This window comes from Brienomyrus brachyistius, chromosome 15, assembly GCF_023856365.1.
Source record: "Brienomyrus brachyistius isolate T26 chromosome 15, BBRACH_0.4, whole genome shotgun sequence".
Classification (NCBI taxonomy): Eukaryota; Metazoa; Chordata; class Actinopteri; order Osteoglossiformes; family Mormyridae; genus Brienomyrus; species Brienomyrus brachyistius.
In genome coordinates this window covers 5,040,898-5,065,012 of record NC_064547.1, presented here as the reverse complement: position 1 = coordinate 5,065,012, position 24,115 = coordinate 5,040,898, and the positions used below count along the sequence as shown (strand labels likewise).

The following is a 24,115-nucleotide window of genomic DNA, read 5'->3' as shown; positions in this document are numbered from 1 at the left end:
ATACAAATTGCTTGTCTGATTTGCTACAGATTATGTTTATGGCAAACGATAATCAGACTGACTGTAAATTTTCAAACGCATTATTATGTTTGCTGTGTAGCTGAGGTCTCTGTTGTTCTTACCAAAAAAAAAAAATGCAGCTGAATTTGCCACTAGTGCACATAAAACGCTGTGAAGTTTCCCGTCCACCCTCTGTTCCCCTTTCGCTCGTCTTCCCTTCAGTCAGTAATTGACTGTCTCAGGTGTCTTATATTTCCTCTGATCTTCCATGTCCAGTAGGGTTAAAGTGGGGACATTCCTGGGTCGTGGAGCACCAGGCAACACCGATAGTTCATATTACAGTACCATTTTAGATATGCTAGATGTGGCTGGGTATATATTCCGACCTGGGTAACTAATGTGGTCTAACTGATTACCTGGAACAGCACACAGACATCGAACCATTTGTGTTAAGGCCAAAATGGTGAACTGGAGCACAGTTAATGTTTTAGACAGATGAGGCCAGGCGATGTACTTCAGTTCACTTCTACAGAAACGCCTTTCCCCCACGTCCACTTGTACTGGCGCGTAACACCCTCCTTTACATGCATTCATTTTTATTCTCTTCTCATCTTGACTCTGGATGTCTGTGACCCAAAGCTTTGCTTCCCAGTGCAAAGGGCAGAATGAGGGGAAGCAGATGCTGGAGGAGGAGGAAGCACTAGTTTTAATGCCCAGTTGCAGAGACAGATAGATGCAGTGAAATATGTATTTCACTGTTTCACTTGTTGTATCCTGCAAATATTAATTACAATACAGGCACTGAGCCTCACGCTAACCGGCACTCATTTACAAGTGCATTTACTTACCTGACGGTAAATGAATCCAAAACGACGTAGTTTGGCAGCAGTAGCCTGTATTACGAGCATACAGTTATCAAGGAACCAATTAGGCATAAGTGCAACTTTGCTGAGGTTCCCGTGAGCGACCAGTAATAGGTGTAAGTTCGCATTGGAGCAAAATCTATACCTCATAAAGTACATAATAAGACGTCGTCAAATCAGAAACAACTGCAAAAAAAAACGTCCAGGATATGCAGCTAAGAGATCGTACATTAAGTCATAGATGTAGTTCAGTGGCTGGAGAGCTAGCTGAGATGAGTTAATATTGCGGGAGACTAATGTTTTAACCATTTAAACTTATTTTACCATATTCACCAACTATTTCTTTAGTACATTGATATTCTGCAAGAAAATTGCCCGGACTACAATATTTTTTCAGGAAAAATAACGTGAGAGCTTCCGAAGAACTTTGCAGTTATTATTACGATATTATAGAAAGAAAAACATTTCCCAGATTCATTGTGTTAATATTATATTAATTGGTATATAGTGAATACCAATTTGAAAACAGAATACCACTAACCACACGTCAGCTCCGAACTGCAACAAAGTTTACTTTCGTAATTAAATAAACTTAAGTTATTTTCTTGTACTGTTGTCAAAGATATTTCTGCGCGTGAAACTGCCACTTTTCCCCATTCACATATAGTGCACGCCGGACTGTTTACTGTATGTGTTACTTCAACCAGCATCATTACATGTAACGTTGCACCAATAAACCAGGCGGCTCGCGGAGCAGACCTCTTCAACATCCGGGCATTGAATAAGCCTGCGCAGAAACGGAATGGCGGAGGTGAGTAAACGAAAAGGTTGGGGAGGATATTATTGCTGAATTGTTTTTAAAACAGCGCTACGTTCAACAGCTCGAGTTGTGCCGGGGCGTCGATTACATTTTTGTCTGTCGTATCAGCTGTCTTCAGAAGGGTGTGTGGAGTCGGGCCTCGCTATCTACAGAAGTAAAAGATGGACTATTCGCCCTGATATATTCTCCCGTCTCTGGTCTCTTTGCATTCCCCCCTCCCTTCCCGCCCCAGAGTTAAAGAACCATCCCCTGACTGCCAGATAGTGCGCTATAGAAAACAACGGGAGAGCGGCTTGCGCGCGGCGGCGCCCGGCACTGTCCCAGGTGCGCGCGATAGGCACCGCGTGCCGGCCGCGCGGCCGGTGAAGTTCCTGCGCTGGGCATCCGTCTCGAGCCGAGGCGTCTTCGGCGTCTGGCTCTAGGTGACGTTTCAGCCAGAGGCGTCGTCATTCACAGCCGGTTCCTTCACGGCAATGACATCTTAAAAAAGAGAAAGAAACGTTCAGCACCCGGGGTTTTAGGAAAGCGACTTGGTTAACGCCGCCCGTTCCCGTAAGCCGAGGGTGCCGGGAGGGTTGAGTTTCCTAGTTATCTGGTTGAAATCAGGTTGAGTCCCGCGTCGTGTCCGAAAACGCACTTTGCTTTTGGGCTCCTGAAGTGTGCTCGCCTGCACGTCGGCGAGAGCTTAGCGTGACTTCGGGCAGAGTGACATTTAATAAGCATTTAAACTTAATATCTTTAGTGGGTGTATTGTGCTAGTTTACCATTGAGGTCAAGAGAAATCTACCTTTGAACCGTCTGTGGTAACCTTCCGTTGTTCTGTACCAGTCTTTTATCTATGGAAACAAATTTACAGTGTTAAGTGTGTGAACTTTTAAGTTGGAAACGAATTAAGTGGGTACTAGTATGTTTTTGATTGAGCTCGGAATACTACGTTATGTTTTTGAAATGACTTTACATTGTTGTATATTATACGTATGTAGAATCCTTCCAATTGAACCTTGAACTCCGGTGTTACTGTCTCAGTAGTTTTAACTTTGTATTGTATTTTTGCCCTTTAACTTATTTTGGAAATGTTACTTGGGCCTTGTCTCGTTCTTCCAAGATGACTGATGTGTAAATTTAAGGACTAGTGTAAAACTTTTGAAACTCCGTTATCAACATAATTGTTAAGCTCATTTCCCTCTGGTGAATTCCTTTTCCATCTCCCCTCAAAAAGAGGAAATATTTGCAAATGATACATATTTATCTGTTTTTTTCTTTTAGTCGTGATTTAATCATTTGCAATCCACCAAAGTATGGAACTGGTGCAATATCTCTAGTAATTTTTAATGGATGGACTTTTCTTGTGATATGTAAGAATTTCTGTGGAATACATTCTCCATGCAAAAGTGGAAAATGGCAATTTGTAACCAAAACGATAAACTCATTTGAATTTTGTTTGTCTGCAATGCGGGTTTTGTATTCTGCCCACATAAACTGCTGACATTATGACTGTGGACATTATGGTGGCCTGATATTAGAAAACCGTAGAATAAATTGTGATTGATCAAAATATGAGAGGGCTCTCTTAGCGGTCGTATGGTACTGATGGCCGATATGCAGGAGCAGCCTTTAATTTCGGTGAATATTTGATCATTGTGTATGCAACAGTATCAGCAGGTGAAGGGTTAACAACCCAAGCTGTAAAAGTCCACTGCTGAACAAATAAATGGTGGTTTTATTATCTGTTATAATATGAAAAGTTTTGCTTAAACTAACCTCTGTCTTAAGAGAGTCGAAAGGGAAATAGTCAGGCAGGCAAAAGATAAATAGGAAGGGATCAGTCCCTAAACGGTGTGCTAATTCTTCATCTCTGTCTTTTCTAGCCGGTTCAATGGGCTCTGGAGAACACACACTCAGTTTAGTGGAGGTCCTCAACCACAGCTATGAAGCACGAGATGAGCAGTCTCCCGACAGGGGCAAGTCCCTAGAGGACCTGGAGAAGACACTGGGAGCCAAGCAGGTATGGCCACTAAAGAGGCCTGAGTTCCAGAGAGCAAAGCATTTTGTCTGGGAAGCCGAACTACTGGAATTGAAGGAAGGTTTTTGTAATGACTTTGTGTTGTGTCTGGTCAACAGGTTTATGCAGTGGTGTAGTGGTGTCTTGGTAGGTGGGTATACTGTTATATAATATAATTGTGTGTACGCACTTCTCTGATTTATTTACATTTCTGTAAATGTTTAGGTGGGTTTAGGATAAATCCATTTTTTTTGAGTGGGGTATATACCATATACCTGCGAATACTCATCACTACACCTCTGGGTTTGTGTGTAGTAGTATAGAAGACATACTGGCTGTGTCTGAATTCAGGGGCTGCATCCTTAAAAAAATTCTTTGAAGGTCAAACAGAAATTGTTGTCAAATGGGACAGTCTGGCTGTTGCCAGCTGTTCCCACCTTTACCCTTGAGTCACGAAGCACCGCTCCTATCGTCTAGCCAGGACACAACCACTTTACCTGTGCGCTGTGAATCTTGGGATATGTTGGGTTTGGGATCCTTTGTAACTCAGCAAAAGGAGGACCTTTCCAAATGGGACCGCCTTGTCGCGTCGCTGTGACGCATTCGGTCTTCGAACGCAGCCTTGGAAGGATGCCACCCCTGAATTTGGACTCAGTTGTTGACACTCATGGGTGCCCACTTTGTGGACCCCTTCTGTTTATTTTTTTTTCCTATTGGGTAATTATGTTTGCTGGTTTAGAGGAAGCCCCTTGTTTTAAAACGGATATGTTCTCTGGGCCATTTCGCTGTTTTAAAGGTCTGAAAGCAGTCATACCTATGGTAAATTTATATTTGTAGTTAATGGTTTCTGTTCAGATTTTATCCATGTTCCTTCCATGTGTAGGGTGGCGAGATGCCTCTGGAAGAGTTGCTTTCTCTGTATGGGTACGAGGTGTCAGAGCCCGTTTTAGAGCACGACAGGGAGCCCAACGAGCTGACGGCCACCCTGCCCGACATGACACTGGACAAGGTCTGAATGCACTCTCATAGCATTCTCATAACATGCCCCCAGAATGAGCTTCTTCTGTGTTGGTGATGTCACGGGAGGGCGTCCCCAGGGCACCACGCCTTAATCAGTGTCCCATTGATAGTGAATCCCATCTCATACCCTGCGCTTCAGGGTATCCCTTAGATCACCGCTGTCTTAATTGGATAAGCGCGGATGAAAAGATATCCAACAATCATGGAGTCATCCACGCTTTAAAATCCCGACAGTTTTTCCAGCTTATTGGAACAGAAATTCCACGTTAGCCGTGGAATACAATGAACCTTGTAATCTGTATTGTCTTCAACGAAAACCATTACTTGTAACTCCACAGACACTGGGAAAGAGTTGTAATTAAGAGAGAGCTCCCAAGTGTTTATGCAGATAAAGGCTCTTAAAAAAATCCTGGAGATGCTGGTTTGGTTCTTGTGTCAACTACCAGTTGTGAGTGAGAGTTCAACAGTGGGACCACATAAGCTGTCTTCTGGAGGAAGGTGGGAGCATTAAGTGGACCAGTTTCTCAGCTGTTTGCAGAATAAGCCTTTCAGACAGTGTTTAGTTGCAGGCCAAACATAAAATGTTGCATTTTGAATGAGACAAATGACAATCAACAGACCCCAGTTTGCAAGTAAATGTGCATTTGTTACATGCCCTTAGTTACTTTTATATGTTTTGTTTGATTTGTCTCACAGAATGCTGTTCTTTTGAATCATTGCTTTAACAGCAAGTAACCTCTGCTGCTGGTTGATCATAGTCCTTAAATTCCTTCCTGTGTCTGAGAATGATTTGACTTTTGAATTTGAACCATGCCTTGATTATGAATATTGTTTAGGTGACATTGACTGATGCCTACTCATGACGTTTGGCAATATTCTGCAGACAGGTGATTGAAATACACCAGAAGTACTGAGACCTGTCAGACCCATATAGATTGCTGGCCCACAGTGGTGTTTGGTGTTGTGTGTAAAGAAAGTAATCTGCTTGGCTGGGATTGTGCTGGAAGATCTTCTTCAAGGAGTTTGGCCAGGGAGTTGTATGGATTACTAAGTATGGTACTGTATTGGTGTGATGGTTAGGAAAGATAGGTAATTAAAATATGTTTTGATCGGTGTGTTAAGGAAGTAGATGATGGTGATATTTATTTCAGTTGTGTGTCAATTGCTTCTAAGACATTCAGCATCTAAATTTATCACCAGAATTCTACATTTTTGGCCAGCACAACTAATTGAGTAGGAATGACTATGGGTCTGGTGATTTTGATTCATAGTGAGTTGTGCTCTCCAGGATCAGATAGCAAAGGATCTGCTTTCGGGAGAGGAGGAAGAAGAGACTCAGTCATCGGCTGATGACCTCACCCCTTCCGTCACCTCCCATGCCTCCGACATTTTCCGGCGCCACCTGCGTGGTAGGACATGTGACTCCCACAGTGATACTTCCTGTTCATTGGGAACAGTGTGTGCTGCTTAATACTGCTGTAGGAGTAGCTGTTATAACAAACATATGTACATGAACATGGCAGTATTGTTAGAGGAGGTTTTATGCTTGATCTTCATACGTTTTTGGTCTGACGTATGGGATCAATATATATAAATAAATGAGTCGCTCTGAATATGATTGATCCCTGTGCTTCTGAGACGAAGTAGTTTTTTTCTTCTGTAGTCATACAGATGTGATACCCAGGTGTAGCAGTATGCTTCTGCCTAAGAAGTAACTAAGTGTCATTTCTTAGCCCAGTCCCTTGGAGACAAAGACAAGGAGAGCTCCTCAGAGGCAGATTCCGACGGTGCCTCCATTCACTCCGGCGATGGTCGCAAGGTGAGGCACAGCCGAGATGCCCAGAGTTCATCCTCGGTGACCGTTCTTTAACAAGAGCGTGAGGGGTGCACCCAGGCGGAGATGACCAAAGCTGGTATTACAATTCATATTATCGCAGGATGTAAATGCGTATTTTGTCTGACTTTTTTAAGGATATCATGGTTGGCCCGCAATTTCAGGCCACAATCCCTCCACTCAACACTCACTTGTTCCAGGAAAGAGGTAACGGCCTTGCTCTCTCTTCCTCTTGTTCTCTTTTCATTCTTCATAGTCTTCAGATTCTTTTCTGCTGCCTTTACTATGCCACCTACCATACATTTATCATGAGCCATCTTCTGCTTCTCATTTGCAGCTGTTAATCAGATATTAAATAACTGGTGTAGTGTTTTTACCAGTCTTGCCGTATGCCCGGCTGCTCTGAATTTGCTGTCCAACCCTCCTTCTGTCCTCAGCCTATGAGAATGAGGACCAGCTGCTGTGGACCCCGGGGATGCTACCTGTTGCGACTGTGGAGGGCTTCCTGTTGCAGGCCCAGAGGCAAGGGGGACAAGAGGGAGCAGCAGAGACCCCCACATCAGGAGACATTATCAAAGACAACGAGCAGGTGACGTGCTGCTCTCGCTGTGCTGTCCACAGTGAGTGGAGGAATGATGGTTTGGGCTGCAATTATCAGTGATGATCTCGTAAGACCTCTCCAACTTACTGATGTGTAAAAATAAATCCCAAGGTCTACTGCCAATTTCTAGATAATACCTTCTTCAAACACGGGTACAAGAAGAAGTCAGCAGCTTTCGCATTCGTTGAAGTATTCCATAGATTTGCCAAGAAAGGCTTGAATGTTGATCAAATTATGACCTGGCCTCATTCATTGCCTGACTCAACTCCCGTTGAGAATTGCTGGGTCTTACTAAAGCATGAGATTTACCAAGGCGGCAAGTAGTACACAACTCAGAGCCGCATCTGGGAGGGGGTCCCAGCCGCCTTGGCGCATATAGGATGTGATCAAGTAAAGACTGGTTCAATGAATAACAAGATGGTAATTGAAAAGAAAGGTGGCTATATCAGAAAATAAACTTGGCAAAATAAACTTGGACTGTTTAGACTGGCTGATAGTTTGTTATTCCTTATATTGACTGAATTACTGAAACTTTTTTTGTTGTTTCTGTTGATGGTGAAAGAAAAATCCACTTAGTTTCTGATTTCCTAATAACCGTGCATGCTGATGTCTTTCTTGTATTTCTGCTTGTGACAGACTAATTCTCTCTTTTCCTTGGAGCAAAAGAAAACTTCTGAATTCACTTTTATATTTAAGTTTTGCTAAAAATTATCTCCCGGAATAGCACTTGCCTAATAATCCTGCACGGAACGTTGTGTTCTTGTGGTTTTGCTTTAATTCTTCTATTCATTGCACACGTTCTTTAGCTTGAGTTGTCCTCCATTTTCTTTCTTTGGCAAATACATCTTGTGCAATTTTGATGTGATTTGGGTCGTTATCTTGTTGACAGATAAAGTGCTGCCAATTCGGTCATAATCCTGATGGATTGGCATGCTATTGAAATGTGCTGTGAATAGCCATTTTGCTTGAGATCTGGTAAAAGGTCAAAATCCCAGTCTCCAGCAAAGCAACCCCAGACTTTGAATCTGTCTCTTGCATGCTTGACAGTAGCAACCACCCATGCAGAATTCATGCTCACTTGTCCATAAGACTAAAACCATTAAGTCACTTAAAGAGTACAGTGTAAAGCACGCATGCAGTTTTGGTTTCAACATAGACATCCTGTAAGGTCACTGCTTCTATACTTTTTCTGGTTAGACTCCAGGTTTAGCACAAGCCTCTACTGCAGTGTTTCCTAAACCAGTCCTCGGGGACCCACAGTTGGTGCACATTTTTGCTCCCTCCGAGCTCCCTGCCAGACAGTCCACATTTTTCCTCCTTCCCCAAAAATGTGGACTGTGTATGTGTCCCCGAGGGCCAGACTGGGAAACTCTGCTGTACTGGTGGAACATTATATAGAAGGTTCTTTCCAGTGTCTCTTCACTGATGGGTCCTTCCTACCTTGCAGGCTCTTTATGAGCTGGTGAAATGCAATTTCAATGCAGAGGAAGCCCTCAGACGACTGCACTTTAATGTCAAAGTGTTCAGTGGTAAGTCAGACAGAACCTTCTCTTCTCTTGGTGTCAGCCCGTGCTTTTTTTGTGTAAGTGGAGTTCAATTGCTATGAACTGTTTTTTCCACCAAAATGCATGCAGGGTGTTTAATTGACCCAGGATGTGTAGTACTTCTTGGTCACAGACTCACGAAAAGGCTCAATTTCTTCAGTTTAAGTAGTTCCTGCCCCTTTACGCCAGTATTTTTCAAACAAGTCCACCGGGGCCCTGAGACAGTCCACGTTTTTGCTCCCCCCCCAACTCCCAGGGTATTGGGAGAGCAAAAAGGTGTATCATCTCTGGGTCTCCGAAGACTTTGAGAAATACTGTTTTACGCTGCTATGATTTACTGGGGTTCTCCTGGGATTTAACCAGGCAGCTTTAAGCTTATGAACCAGTGCCCTTTGCCAAAGCACTATCTGTTGCCCCCTTCACATTGATTGCACTGGACACATGAATATGTGTCATATTTTAATCTCCTCGGTCATCTGTGGCAAACCTGTGCTCACTTGTTCAGCAAAAGCCACCAGAGATGTCAGCCTGAGGCAGCAGTGTTGTTCCATTGATCCAGCCACATCACAGTGCATGTTCACTAACACCTGCCTCCCTTTGGATCCCTCCTTGCCTAATAGTGCCTGGTTTTTTTTTTAACAGAGGAACTTTGTGCCTGGAGCGAGGAGGAATGCCGAAACTTCGAACATGGATATAGAGTCCATGGGAAGAATTTCCACCTCATCCAGGCAAACAAGGTGAGAGTGTTTGCCCTCAGACTAGCATTTCCTGCAAAACCTTGACACTTTGCGGCATTGACCACGTCTGAATATTGATGGTGATTTCTCAAATTGGGGAATGAAGCAGCTGTGACATGCTGCCTATGACTGTCCCAACATTTACTATCTTTTCTGGTCTCAGAAATAACTTCAATATTACTATAGTGTAGGAACAACTTTTAAGCCAAGGGCTTCTATGGGAAGTCAGAATGATATGTGTGGGTGATATATATTCCCGAAATAGGTGTAGATATTGACATTAAAATACTGATTGTAGGCAGAATTAAATGTGAGAGATCCCAATTTCAGATATTTTCTACCATTGTATTTAAAATGATCAGTCTTTATCACTGCATGATTATTTTAGTTGTAAGTACATGGGTGAACTTACTAAATCACGAGAATTCAAGAGAATTGCGTCAAGATAAACCTGTTGGTTTTGATATTGAAAATGGACTGATCTTATATGTTTTGTGTACAATTTGTGGCTCAGTTTTGTCGTTTATATGCCTCAAAAGTTTATAAAAGACCGTTGCAATACTGGCCGTCCTTCTGTGGAACCGTGATCCAGTTTCTGGGCTAATCTGTATAAGAAAAGGGCGTGGCTTGTATGACACATTCACTGTGTTTTGGAGCCAAATTAATTCTGTATGTGGTAATATCATATTTGTAAAGAGCATCATGTGTAAATTAACACTTCATGATTGCCACTATTGCAGGTAAAATCTTGAATAAATGTAATTCTTACTAAGGTCTATTACCAGGGACGAATCAAGGAGAACCCTGAAAAAGGTTTGATGTCATCAAACTGTCATCTGGCTACAAAAAATGTTACTTGGTGTAAAATTATTCCCCTTTAATTTTAAATGGAGTTAAGAGCCTTTTCTCTTTGTATGCTTGCCATGTGTGTGTTGGCACTTTGGATTTTAATGATGCGGTTTCCCCTTAAGCCTCAATTCCAAAGCAGTGGAATGTCTTTGCAGCCGTCCTGCTATTCCAGTATTATCCTAGTTCAGTGTTTCCCAATCCGGTCCTCGAGGACCAGCAGATAGCTTTTGCTTCCACCAGAAACTTGGACTGTCTGACAGGGAGTTGGGAGCGACCGAAAACATAGACAGTCTGTGTTTCCGAGAACCAGGTTGGGAAGCACTGTCCAAGTTCTCCCAGTTGACTGTTTATCAGTTCCCTGATATACAGTTTGTGATGAAGAACATGGGTGTGTTTTTGTGTAAGCAGTGGTTTCGACTGTGGGTAAGTGGTTAGTCTGCAACATTGTTCTATTGCGTTTCCTGTATACCTGCCTTTTTAATACGGTGCTATTTCTCACACATCGGGACATTTTGTTGAAGGGAGAGATGTCCAGGCTGCAGGTCAGCACGTGCTGGAGGCTGAAACTCCATAGAATCCACCAGAATTTGCATAAATCTAAATGATCTCCTTGTAATATCAAAATTGGGACTTAGGGTTAGGGTCATTTTAAATCAAGAAATGTGAAGGTAAAAATAAATAAATGCCAAAATGTCGAGATAAGAAAACGGCAAGGTTTCACGCACGAGTTTTAGTAAGAATGACACTGGCAGACTTGTCCGGGTGTGACAGCCTGCTTCATGAATATCTCATGTCTCGGCTCTGATGAGCTGGCAGGCATCTAGTGCATGTAAAGGATCTCGTTGAGCACCGTGCAGTGTTTTCTGTGCCATCTTTCATGGTGTAACTGCTGCTGGTTATATGCCAGCTTACTCGCTGTCATTATTGTGGGAAAACATCTTTCGCGCAGGTTACCCTTTGGAGTGTCGGCTGTCTTGTAACTAGAAGCTGACAGTCTGCGATTGCGCTGTATTATACCTCTGTGTCAACTGTTAAGATTGCCGTTTGGTGTTTGTGGTCTCACCATGATTGGCTTTTAATATTGTTCAGTCGGATGATTTAATGAGTATTTATTTGTTTTGTAGAGATCGACTTGTTACACCGGGGGTGGCATGGTGGTGCAGTGGTTAGCACTGTTGCCTCACACCTCTGGGACCTGGGTTCGAGTCTCCGCCTGGGTCACATGTGTGTGGAGTTTGCATGTTCTCCCCATGTCGTCGTGGGGTTTCCTCCGGGTACTCCGGTTTCCCCCCACAGTCCAAAAACATGCTTAGTTGCTAAATTGCCCATAGGTGTGCATGTGTGAGTGACTGGTGTGTGAGTGTGCCCTGCGATGGGCTGGCCCCCCATCCTGGGTTGTTCCCTGCCCCGTGCCCATTGCTTCCGGGATAGGCTTTGCGGTTTTGAAAATGGATTGATGGATGGTTACACTGATGAGTTTGTTCATGTTGCTCTTTTAAAAACTTTGCAAAGCACTTTGGGAGAATGTGTTTGGAAAAGGTGATGCATGAAAATCAATTCAAGTGGATTGGACTTTATGTTATGGTGGTCGGTCTAATTTAGGCATAAAGCTCTTTGTTGATAAATGTATAACAGCAGCTGGGTTGTGTTAATGTTATTTTTATATAAATGTAATTGATGATGGATATATGTAATGAAGGTTTAATTTCCAGAAAATGCTTTTGGTTATAAATATTTTAGAGTAATTTCAGAGTGGTGTTAATCAAGAAAATCGAGCAATTCAAACCAGGGAGTGGCCAGTCTTATCCGCAAAGGGCCAATGTTTATGCAACCTTTAGGTCAGCTGTCCAAACTCATGTGTGAGGACTCTTCAGCCAATCAGTAATCTAATTGGGGAGTTGTGGTGGAAACCTGCATACACAGCACCCCTTAATGGGTAAGATTGAATTTACGTTTATATTTACTGTGTTTGGCAAACACCCTTAGCCAGAGTGACATACATTAGTAGGCTCGACAGAGAATACATTCTGATACTGGTTCAGTAGAACCTGCCCTCCCCTGGGTTAAATCCTGACCAGACTAAGTAGTTTGAAGATGGCTTTGGCTTTCTTGAGAATTGCCAGGATTTACCTGTTGGTGGCCTGTGTATTCCTGGGCCTGTGTATTCCTGGGCCTGTGTATTCCTGGGTCAGATGCGGAAGTATCTCATTTGAGTCGTCCTTGATAGTTATTTAGCAGAACTGATATAAGACATACTCCCTGTACTTATTATCTCTGCACAGTATATGCATTTAAAAGAGGTTTGTGAGGGGGGGGGAAAGTGTTTTTGGTAATTTCTTGATGGTTGCATAATCTGAATCATTTATTCATGAATTCACCGAGATAAATTTCAATGATGATGCCGAAATCAGTGTGCTGGTAAAGGATTAGTGTGTATATTCGCCTAGCTTTGGTTATTAGGCTCTGTTTGCTTCTTTCTACATGCACCTTCCGTCTTCTTTGGCTGTTGGTCACAAAATGCCATTCTTGTTTACATACGACTGTGGCTAAGTGTCCTGATCTGTCCGTAACAGTGTAACCCTCTGATACTGACGCCTTTGAAGAAATGTTATCAGGTACTTTCTGTAGTGAATTCTTTATGTGGCTTTTCAGAGTGCTGCCATGAGGCACAGTTTTGAGAGGGACTCTTGTTGGTTGGCTTCTCCTTTTAAACACTTTTACCCATATTCTTTCCTGGCCTTTTTAACTTCTGGTTTATCTTTCATAAGTCTTGTAACATTTATTTTATGCAGTAAAGAGGCGCCAGTCGTATTTCATGATGTGAAAATGATTTAGTCAACACTTCAGCTTTTCTCTTGTGTAAATTTGCCTATGTTTTTCCATGAAGTTTTACATCTTTCATTTCAGATATCCATATACCTCCATTTGCTTGTAAGACTCCTGTCTGTACAACATCTGCAAGCTTTGTCACCTTTGTGCTGATTGCATTTGTCATGGAACCGGTTTTAACACACAATGAATTGTGGATCCACGGTCCACGGGCTAGAGCAGTGTTTCTCAATGCAGTCCTGGGGAATCCGTAAGTGGTCCATGTTTTTGCTCACTCCAAGCTCCCTACCAGACAGTCCACATTTTTCTTCTCTCAGCTCCCTATCGAGACCTGGAAAGGAGCAAAAACATGGACTGCCTGTGGGTGCCCAAGGACCGGATTGGGAAACACTGGGCTAGAATTGTGCATTCCAGGCAGGGCAGCATGCATTTGAGCCCTCTGGCTTGTTTGTCAGATCTGCAGATTGTAATTCCTCCAGGCCTCCTTTAACTGTTGGGTAAATAATTTCCATGGTAACCTTTCAGGATAACACTGCTAAACTAACCGATCATGCCTGTTTCTGGCAAAGGGAATTTTTTTTGTAACAAGATTTTGTCTACACTGAAAATATTGGTCCCTCCAAAGTGTTTGCACCTTCTGTAGATGCTGTGTAGTGGCACTGTCCTCTCCATCCTGCTTCAGTGTTATCTGTTTTTCTTTCTATCCACTGATCCACTGGTACATGTGAATTCTTCATCTGAATTTCCAGTTATGTCATATTAATCCATGCATGCTGGTGTCTTGTTCCTTTATTTCTTGTACAAAAGATTGTCCTGCCATTTGCTGAAGGAATTGATGGAACAGTTTTGTTAGAGATTGTACTCGTTACACTGTAACGCGCGTTAAACGTTAATGAAGGATGTGACAAAACTGGGGTTCCCTCTGTCTGGCAGGTGCGCACACGCTCTGTTGGGGAATGCGTGGAGTATTACTACATGTGGAAGAAGTCGGAACGCCATGAGTACTTCACACAGCAGACCACAAAACTGGGGCGTAAGAAATACAACCTGCAGTCAGGCACCATGTGAGTAAGGAAGCTGGGGGGCCAAATCACCGCTGATGACTGATTGGTGCATAAAGCGCATGTGACCTTACGTGTGCTTTTACCCCAACCTGCTGGCGTTAAGCGTAGTTTCTAATAGGGCTGTGTGAGTGTGTTAACTAGCAGCTGAAACCCCACAATTTCTAAAATGCAGAAGGAACGATTGCCAGGTGTAAAACAGGCGAAGATGACATCGGTTGTATAGGTGGTATAAGGAAATCCCAGTAACCTAGCCGCACAGAGAGATCAGGCAGCAGTTTGAGTTCTCCTTATATCCTGGTTATTGTTGTGTTTGTGGCGGTGCTACCTGTGTCTTAGGGAGGATGGGGAGCAGGATGCTGATGGTCCTGAGGTGGAGGGTAGCAGCCACCCTCTCAGTTCGCCGCCTGGAGCCCTGGCCACCTCTCAGCCTGGCCCCCCTTCTCCTGCAGCCGTCCTAGATATGGAAAAGAAAGGTAGGTCTCACCCTGTCCTTTGGGAACCTTGAAAGTACTTTCCTCAGTACTGCCCTTTCAGATTGTTGGGGGGGAGGGGGGAGCTTTTGTGATGTCAGACACATAATACCAATCATTCCAGTGGTCTCGAGAGCTCCAGAGCAAGCTGTCATGCTCATACACCTGAGACCGGTACCAAACACAGAGAAGTGGGAAGTGCTGTCGAAATGATCAAGGCCCCGAAGCCTGTCATGATTTAGGTGGAGACTAACATTGATCGTCTTTCTACTGTGGATGAGCTGTTTCCCATTCGCTACATTAACTGAGAAGGTGATAAACGTGGGTGCTGAGTTTGTATACTCTTCCAGCGTTTTATAGAGCTTAACATTGTCCCTTGGGTTGTTACCGCCATTATAAATGTGGCATAACTGTTGGTGTAAAGTACCATAAGTTTAAATGGTAGTAAAGATACTTTGGCTTTTGACCCCCCCCAGTTTGAGTGTATAGGTAATGATTAGTAATTTGCTTATCAGACTGATAAATAATTGCACAGCAGCAATTTTATTCATCATCGTCCGTACGCATCGCACATGACAAACTGCATTGGCACTGCGTTCAGGCTGCGGTCGCTTGCCTGCTGTTTATCCCCATGCAGTGGTGCATTCCTTCACCTACCGTGTAGATGTGTGATTTCGAGTCTGCGCCATCTGCTCTGGAGATCCCTAACTTTGAGGTGAACGAGACATGTTCCGTTAGAATATGCGGTGGGATTAAGATGTTTTCATCGGGGTTAATTTGAAGGTGAAGCGTTAGCAGGCAGTTCCCGTTCTTCTCCCCCTTCGGTTTGTAGCTCTCTGCGAGGCCAGTGTACGCACACGGTGCCGGGCCAGGTTAGCGGGACGCTCCTATGTGCCATGTGTGCCGCTGATGCTAACTCCCTGTGACACAGTCCCCATTGACTAAATCCCTATATATATAAACCACATTTACATGTATATATGTGTAAAATAATTTAGAATTTATTATAATAATTAGTGACATTATTTTATAGTGATTTTTATGGTTTACAGAGAGATTCCAGCTGTGCTGTCTTCATTTTTATTTTATTTTTATTTTACTAGATTTTCTTTACTGTTTTAGTACTTACGAGTTATTAGTGTTTTTTTGATCTTTTTGTTCCAGATTTGCACCTGTATTTTCATACCTCATTTCGTAGTGTTCATTTTTTGAAAATGTCCTGTCGTTCCTTGTCACCCACATCTGCCGTGAACAGAGTGGTTCCCGAAAGAGCCCAGTCTTTACCGGGATCTGCCTCTGAAATATGGTTCCTGATCGCACCATCACAGTTTGCACTGCATGACAAACACTTAATTTTTTTTGTAGAGATAATTGCACTTTATTAATTTAATGTTGCCTTCTTACATTATCTTTCCAGTCAGCTAAGGACTGCTCATAAAGAGGATATGTAAATTAATAAATGTAAAGCTCACTGGAGCGCCGTGTGTATTAAACACTAGAGGGAACCCTGTCTACGTGGTATTTTTAATCAGTTTTTTGTTTCATTTTGTCATTCTTGCTACATTTGGTTTTCTTCAAGGTTTGTGCGTACCTCATCTGAAGAACTACATTACGTTGCGTACTTCATTTCTGTGTTTACCCATTTTGTGTGTGTATGTGTGTGTTCATATTTTGGTGTCGTCTGCGGATGCTCGTTGCCGGTTTTCCCCCGAAGAGGAGAGCCTGGCGTTTGCGGCTCACATGCAGGGCCGTCCTCGGAGGAAGCGCACGCCCCGCTTTCTCTTAAAACCCTGAGCTCACAGCACACAGACCAATCACAACAGGCATATGCTCACAGGTAAAGGCAGAGGTAGCGAGCGCTGGGGGAGCAGGCTTCACTAACCCACACAGCCCAGACCGGGTCTCTGTCTGGGCATTCGCCGGCAGCACACTAACCCCACTGTCATCCAGACTGACCTCTGATTGCGACTGGGATGCGGTGTTTGAATCGGCACTGAGCTTGTAGGCCTCACGCAGTTAGATGGTAGCAGCTTGCTCTGGTTGTGGGTGCCAATGCTGCTTGGCTAAGATGCGTGGGACGTACCTCTGTCTCTCTGTTCAGACTGTGTCCCTCTGACTCCTGGGCAGATGCCGAGCTGGGTGGAGGGATTTCGGAACTGTGTGGGAATCCATGCCCGAGTCCTCCCAGAGAGCCACTCTTCAATCAGCTCTCCCTCTTGTCCACCAAGGAGGACCCTCCGCAGCCTGTCAAACACTGTCCCGGCCCCACTGGCCGCCTGGTCCCGCCCTCTGGCCCGCTGGCCCAGTGCCACGCCCCACAGGGACCCTATGACAGCGCCCTCCCTCAGCCGTCGGGCCCTGAGCTCCTGGGCCCTGGGTTTTATCAATTGCAGCTGGGGCCTTTTGTCACAGACGGTATGTCGACAGAGTCTGCTGCTACCAAGAGGCTGCAGGTGGGCTTTTCGCTGCCCTCGCCACCCCCGCCATCACCTGCCGTTGCCTCCACGGTCTCTGTTACCTCCGAGTTCGGGGTCATCAGCAGCTTCTTGTGCCCCCGTGCCATGCACACCCCCCCCGTGCGACATCCGCGCTCCCTCAAACAGTGAGCGCAGTTGACGCCTGTTCCCTTTTACTTATTTATTTCCGTCCGACCTCACACTTCACGGCCCACATCCTGTGACATCCGCCTTCCGTCGCGCAATGAATATGGATTAACGCGCAACTTGATGTGACCGTTATTCCGGCTTTGAGCCCCCCCTCCCCCCCCCCCCCCGCTTCTCTCAGGCTGGAAAGCACCACATAGCAGTTGCGGAGTTTTGTCCCAGGAGAGCATCTGCCCTTCGGCTGAAAGAAGCTCGAATCTGGGGATTGAACCATACAGCTTCGAAAGTAGGACTTGGAGGTCCTCAAGCACTACCAAGGCCCCAGCAACAGCGTGAAGGCGCACTGCTTCCGAGTCGAGGATTACTTCCTGTGCAGCTTATGGACCTGGGATCTCCTGTTCTTATCCTGAATGGGGCGTTCTTGATCCTAAAATATGGTAAATCTCAACATTATGAAATGAACTGATAACCATGTGCACCTACAGTATGCCAGGTCGAGTTACTGACAGCCTAGATAATGACGATGGTTAGGAGGGCCGTTCTGAACAACTACATGTATCTGGTACTGAAGCTGTGGATCATGGACGTTTGGCTTACTCCATTTACTTCATTCTGGTAACTTATTTTGTAAGGGGACTTTATCAGATGTAACCTAGGACAGATCATGGCTAATATATATATATATATTTTCCTTTTGAATATGAAGTGTTGGGTATAAACACAATGAAACTTACTGTGTGTAAATTGCATTTTAGAACTTTACTTTTTCTACTTCCCTGGACTTTCAGTGTTGTTCTCTTTCAAAGTTCCGTTCCCAGATCCTTTTATCCAGAACCTTTCCCAGAATGCTCTGGCAGCTTCTGAAGACGAGACAAATGCCAATGTTTTACTCGCTGACTCAGGTAACATGGCTCCTGTTTTTTTTTCTCCTTTTTTGTGTGTTTTTTACATTTTTGTTCTTGATGATCGGCTGAGGTGCAGCTCTGCTGTGTGTCGAGTGGTGATGATGCCTCGCCTTACGACATGAGCTGCAAAGCCAATAAGCTGCTCAGCTCGTCTGCATGACGCCTTGGCTGTGGTGGGACCTGACCTACCCCCCCCCCCCCCCCCCCGAAAGAGAGGGACCTTTTCTCCCCTTTCTTTGTATTATTGTGGGTATGGCTGTATTTTTCCTGTCCTCAGCTTTTTCGTTTACAGTTCGACGAGTTTTTGTTTTGGGACAAGGGTTATAGAGGAGAAACACTGCCTTTATTCTTTTTTTAGCAATTTGTATTGTACTGCATCCATTCTCGTTGATTTGTCATTTATATTTTGTAAGAAAAAAAAAATGAAAGAAAAATATGAAACGGCACATTGAGCCTCATAACACTGGAAATACACACACACACACGCACATTCACAGTAAAATATCCATTGTAGTTTTTCTTCTCAAAAAAATAAACTTGTGTTCTTTTGTTTGACTACTATTTGTATTTTAAATTAAGTAAACTTGTGGCAATGCAAATCATCACAAAACATTATATAGATATACCAAGAGCAGCCAGCAGGTGGCCCTGTCTTTCGATGAAACGCTTCAATTTGTGTGTCTCGCGTGAGTTATTAGGAAGGTTGGCTTTCCGAAATGTGTCCTTGTTATGGTGTTTCTTGGTACAGCTGAGAAGTTATTCCTGCGTTGTTTTCTTTTATTGAATGTGGTGGTCAGGCTTTGTGGGCACCATTTAATTTTGTGAATCACAGTTAAGAGTCGGGCTCGGTAACCATCGGATGTTGTGTTGACGTGTTGAAACAGTCACCCAATCGGTGACTGACCTAATTATGAGTTCAGCTTACCTCAGTCCACATCAACAGATTCATCATCGTCGTCAAGGAGGAAGGTTAGGGGAGGTGGTGGCTCTACAGTACTGTATTTCTTAAGCTACTGTGCGCAGATGTTGAGTTAATATTTGAGCACACTGAGCCAAAAACATAGTAAGACCGTTGGCTGAATAAATTTCAGTGTTTACAAAATGTAAATGATTGCATCCCTCTTACAAATGGATCTATCGTCTGTGATTAATGAAATCTACATCAATGAGGTTAATGTAGCTCCCTGCTTATCATGCATTCCACAGGAGCAGAGCATGTGCAGACTTTGCACACTTATGCTTTGCATATCCCTGTTGCTCAACTGTTCTGCATTTGAAGAAAAGAAAAAAAAGAACATAGCCAAATTTGGCATTCATGAATATTTACAGAGAAAAATTGCTACCTGACATTTTCTGGCTTCCAGCTGCAAATAACCTTGTACCGTCGTCTTAATCTGTGTTTAGCAGTTCTGTTTGAAGGTGGTTTCACCCAGTCACATTTAAATGTTTAAGGTTCATGGCGTCCCGATTTGAATATCAGACTTACCTTAGAATCATCCTTCAGCTTGGAAGAGCTGCATCAGTTGGTTGCAAACAAAAGGTTTGTGAATGAATTGGAGGAATGATGCTGCAGTGAGATGATGCAAACTTCTTGTCAGTCTAATTCAATAGTGGAGGTCAGGAAAAGGCCATATTTACTCTTAAATGTATGAGTATTTTCATGACAGCTGGTTTTACGGGATTTTGACCGTTTGAACACAGTATGGTAATATTTGTTCTAGTTGATGGCTATAAACACTGACAGCAATCAGAATGCACTATTGTATGATGATCAGTTATTTTACAGATAAATACTAAATATCCGTATATATTTGTTCAACTTTTTCAAAGATTTGCTGCTGCATATTTTCATAAAGCTGCCCAACTTGGTCTGGTCCTAAAATTGTTGTTTGCAGCGTCTAACGGAAAGTGGGAAATTTTACAAACTTTCCTAAAATATTGAAGCTGTGTTTGTGGAAATATTTTTTTTTAAATCCTGTGAATTTAGCCATTTCCCTTCAAACAAACTCTTGTAATTATTATTAAAGATAATTAAGATAAAATGTTGTAATTCATTTCATTGTTTAAGGGCAAGGATCTGTGTTTACAAAGAATTTTAAAATCAATTAGCCATAATAGTTCATTTTAAACATACAAATGACAGTAGGCTGCAGTGGATAACATTTAACGCATTTGATTCAAAACACTTTTTTGCAATTACAATTTACAATTGCAATCTGACAAAATCGATTTTCTCGTCTAATAAGATTTTTTTCCTCAGCCAAGTTGTCCCAGTTCGACACTGCTCCCTGAAAAACATTGTATGCCTTCACATGAAATTTTGTTGTTGTAGCACAAATGGGCACTAGCTGCAGGTCCTTCAAGTAGAGTTGCAGCACGCACCACTGTGTAAAAACGTGAAAGAGCAGTTAATCTTAAGTGCCTTGCTCAAACCCACGACCTTCTGGGCACCGTCACTGGTTCCTAGTGTGGGCTTTTAAAGTGTAGCACTGCAATGTATGTTTCCTTGTAAGGAAACCACCATTATTCTCACTGTCGTCATTGGTGGGACTAAGAGTTTGAGCAAGACCCTTCCCTATTTTCTCAGAACCGTCTGACCTTGCTTTCTCAAAAACGTATGTCACTTTGGACAAAAGCGTCTGCTAAGTAAGTAATATATAAATGTCCTGGAACATCCATGACATTTTCCAAGGGAAATTTTAATACTACATTTCTTTTGAAAATTTCCGGTAAGCGTTGTGTTGGAAGTAGAGAGTGCTATGAGGGGACTGATATCCAATGAGTATTGTGAATATGCAGTACATTCATACTGGAATCTAGTTTTCAGAATATTCCAGAAGCAGCAAATGATTACCCTGCGATGAGGGTTAGGCGTAAGAACCTGTCCAGCTGAGACTGAGGCTAATGCTGAAACGTAGCACATTTATGGACCTGAACATTAAAAGCATAAGACAGTAGGGAACAGCGACGACCTGTCTCAGGCTGCAGAGCATCAGAGAGCTTAATCAGATTCACTCCTGTTATCAAGATCCAAAAATCCCTTAGGTAAGTGGAGAGCGGTAAAGGAGCTACTGTACAGTGCAAGTTCACGATCAGCTGGGTAGGACAGCTTTGTACCAGGGTCACAACACCTCCTAACAGATGGGTTATCATACAGTTTTACAGAAATTCTGTGTGTCTGTCTACCTGTCGTGGTCAGGGTTGCACAGGTATGGCATTAAATGGAATGTGAGTCCATTGACGACCTCATGTGTGCAAGCACACGATCCGATTTTATGGGCAAATTAGATAGAGCAGTTATTCTTTGGGCTGCATGAAAGATGTTCAGCACTGCGTGATTGCAGATGGATGTAGGTGTGCAAGCAAAATGCATCGTGTATTAAAAATGGATTGTTTTTTGCTTGGTATACTGACCCATGATAAATTAACTGTTAGACTTTTATCCAAGGACTACAGTGGCTGTTCTGACATATTGTCTCCGGTGAAGCTTTAATGCTGAATATATCACACTGAAGACTACACTCTTTGTTACAGTCAGGAGATGGACAAATGGATTTTATGATTTTAAACAGGAACAAAAATATACCTATTGGTATTGCCTAACCTCTAAAATCCAGAAGATCGACATTGTTAACGTTTTTATGTTTGGCTTTGAAGAACAAAATGTGCCTTTTAATTTAAAATCTGAGCATATTTACTTTGCTATGTTACTATACTATAGAAATTGTTATACAGCATTTTTTTACTTCAGCATAATGCAAAATTTAATTGCAAGAGCTGGTGTCATGTTTTGGTTTTGAAATGTCCATTACATTTTTTTTTTGCTAGAAATATACATTATGCTAAACATTTAATAACATCAGGAGACATAACTGCAGACAATGCTATTGTAAGTATCAGGTTTGTATACAAAGAAATTGCTAGGAATAGTAACTGGAACTGCCAAGCTGGTGGTGAATGTCTGTCAAGTGTCAGCAGGTTCCAAATCGCTAAAGAAAATTTCAGACGGCAGCTAAGCAGTAAAATGTTTCAAGACGTGATTATTTTATTGGGTAGATTTTGTTTTGCCTGTTTGTGTTGCTGTTGTGTTATGACTGGAATGGAATGGAAATCGGCCGTAACGTTACAGCTGGAAAGCATTCTGGGAATAGCGATTTCACAGGATCCTTGGGAGCATCAGCGTGCACTGAGAGTTTGTTATGCGGGAGACAGCTTAATTTACAGAACTCTATTTATGGGGGGGTGGGGGTGTGAATGAAGTCAAATTAAATATTGTACACGCCCCTTTGGTTCCTGTGCCCCTGCTTGGGAGTATTATTTAGCAAAATATTCTTTGGAGAAAAAGAAAATGAACCTGCCGGTTCTACACACCAGTCCAGGATGGATGGATGAAGCTGCTTGCCCACCAAATGCTGTAGTCCTGTCTAAATCCTTCCAGCAGGGTGCGCTATTTCCACACTTTAGATGACCTGCAATTAACTAGAAAAGACGTGCAGTGCTTTTCATACATCCATGCATCATCCATCTTCCAGTTGTTTATCCGATACAGAGGATGGGGATTGGGGACTGGACCAGAACGTATTGGGCACGAGGCTGGGGAACACACACAGCACAACACACACAACACAATTTAGAGGCTTAACAGCATGCCTTTGACAGGAAACCTAACACGGAGAGAACATATTTAGCAAAATTAAGCAAACCAAATGCTCTTGATCATGTACAGAAGAGGTGTATTACCTTTATAAATAATCACATTATTAGGACATCCGGGAAATCACATGGTTTGGTGATTACTCCACCTGGCTTTCATTGTAAGAGGCACCATATTTCAGAACCAATTTTCTGAATGAACGCCTACTGTCCTCAATATCACACTGATGCCGGCAGCAAACTCTTCCCTACAGACAGAAATGAACACCAGGGCTTGACATCACTATAACTCTAAAGCAGCGTTTCCCAATCCGGTCCTCGGAGACCCACAGACAGTCCATGTTTTTGCTCCCTCCCAGCTCCCGGCCAGACAGTCCACATTTGGAGCTTGGAAGGAGCAAAAATATGGGCTACTGTGGGACCTTGAGGACTGGGTTGGGAAACGCTGCTCTGCAGTCATTCTTTTAGTAATTTTCTACACCAAAATAGGTGCTGGGTGGCCAATAAAGTAAATTGAGTCTAACAGGTAAAAGATATCAATGCAAAAGGCAGTTAAATACTTGGTGTGTTATGGTTATTTGCAGGTTACATACAAAAGATGGTCTCAGAAGCAAACCACAAGTTTCAGTAACTGTACAAGGAAAGCAGAGAGGAAGAATCCAACAAATAAAGTCTTTGTAGGCAGAAGTACAACGCTGGGTTCTAAGGTTCTGAGGCAGAGCGCCATCTTTCCTACAGCTGGAAGCCCTGATAAAAGCAGGGTGTCACAGCAGTCCTGGGCGTGCTTTAGGTCAGGCCTGCTCATTCCTGTTCCCGGAGATCTACACTGCAGAGCTTATGCACAGCCCTAATTTATGATATGATTTAACACACCTGATACAGATAATCAGGCCCTTCTGTAGCATGTCAACATAGCTGCCTCTAATACTGAGATGCAAGTGAAGGACCAGTTTTTTTTTTATATATCTGGTTTCAAAGTATATCAGGGGATTCACACCAGGAAATTTCAGACAGAAATCACGGTTCTTTTCAGTGAATATATTCTTTTAACTTGGTCCAACAAAATATAGCTTATTGATTTATTCACTTCCGGCGCTTTTTTTCGTGGGGGTCTTCCCTAGAACATTTTAATTTGGGGTTGTCCACCTTGTGATTAAATGTGATTGCATAAAATCTGTAAATGTTTAGCCTGTATTGGGGATGGACGATACTACTGATTTTCTGTTCAGTCCGATAACAAGTAATACCATGGTTAGTATCGATATTCACTGCCGGCCCAACCCGGACGAGGGTGGGGGGGAGTGGTGGCAATAAAATTTGC

At 43.1% G+C, this 24,115-nt stretch overlaps 1 protein-coding gene across 9 annotated transcripts; it reads left to right on the top strand.

Moving 5' to 3' along the window:
• Positions 1 to 1,345: 1,345 nt before the first annotated feature.
• Positions 1,346 to 17,409, top strand: mier2 (mesoderm induction early response 1, family member 2). Of its 9 annotated transcripts, none has more exons than XM_048977292.1 (13): positions 1,346 to 1,674; positions 1,916 to 2,007; positions 3,552 to 3,688; positions 4,569 to 4,694; positions 5,994 to 6,114; positions 6,439 to 6,524; positions 6,677 to 6,746; positions 6,977 to 7,128; positions 8,588 to 8,669; positions 9,327 to 9,421; positions 14,033 to 14,163; positions 14,500 to 14,636; positions 16,761 to 17,409. In XM_048977292.1, the coding sequence occupies exons 3-13, from the start codon at positions 3,560 to 3,562 to the stop codon at positions 17,237 to 17,239; spliced, it is 1,608 nt and encodes a 535-aa protein (XP_048833249.1). In that variant the 5' UTR covers positions 1,346 to 1,674; positions 1,916 to 2,007; positions 3,552 to 3,559; the 3' UTR covers positions 17,240 to 17,409. The 9 variants fall into 9 exon arrangements, with proteins under 9 accessions (XP_048833249.1, XP_048833247.1, XP_048833246.1 ...); XM_048977290.1 differs by having other exon boundaries at positions 1,916 to 2,105; XM_048977297.1 differs by lacking the exon at positions 1,916 to 2,007 and adding an exon at positions 16,348 to 16,470 and having other exon boundaries at positions 1,350 to 1,674; positions 16,761 to 16,897.
• The last annotated feature ends 6,706 nt before the right edge of the window (positions 17,410 to 24,115 follow it).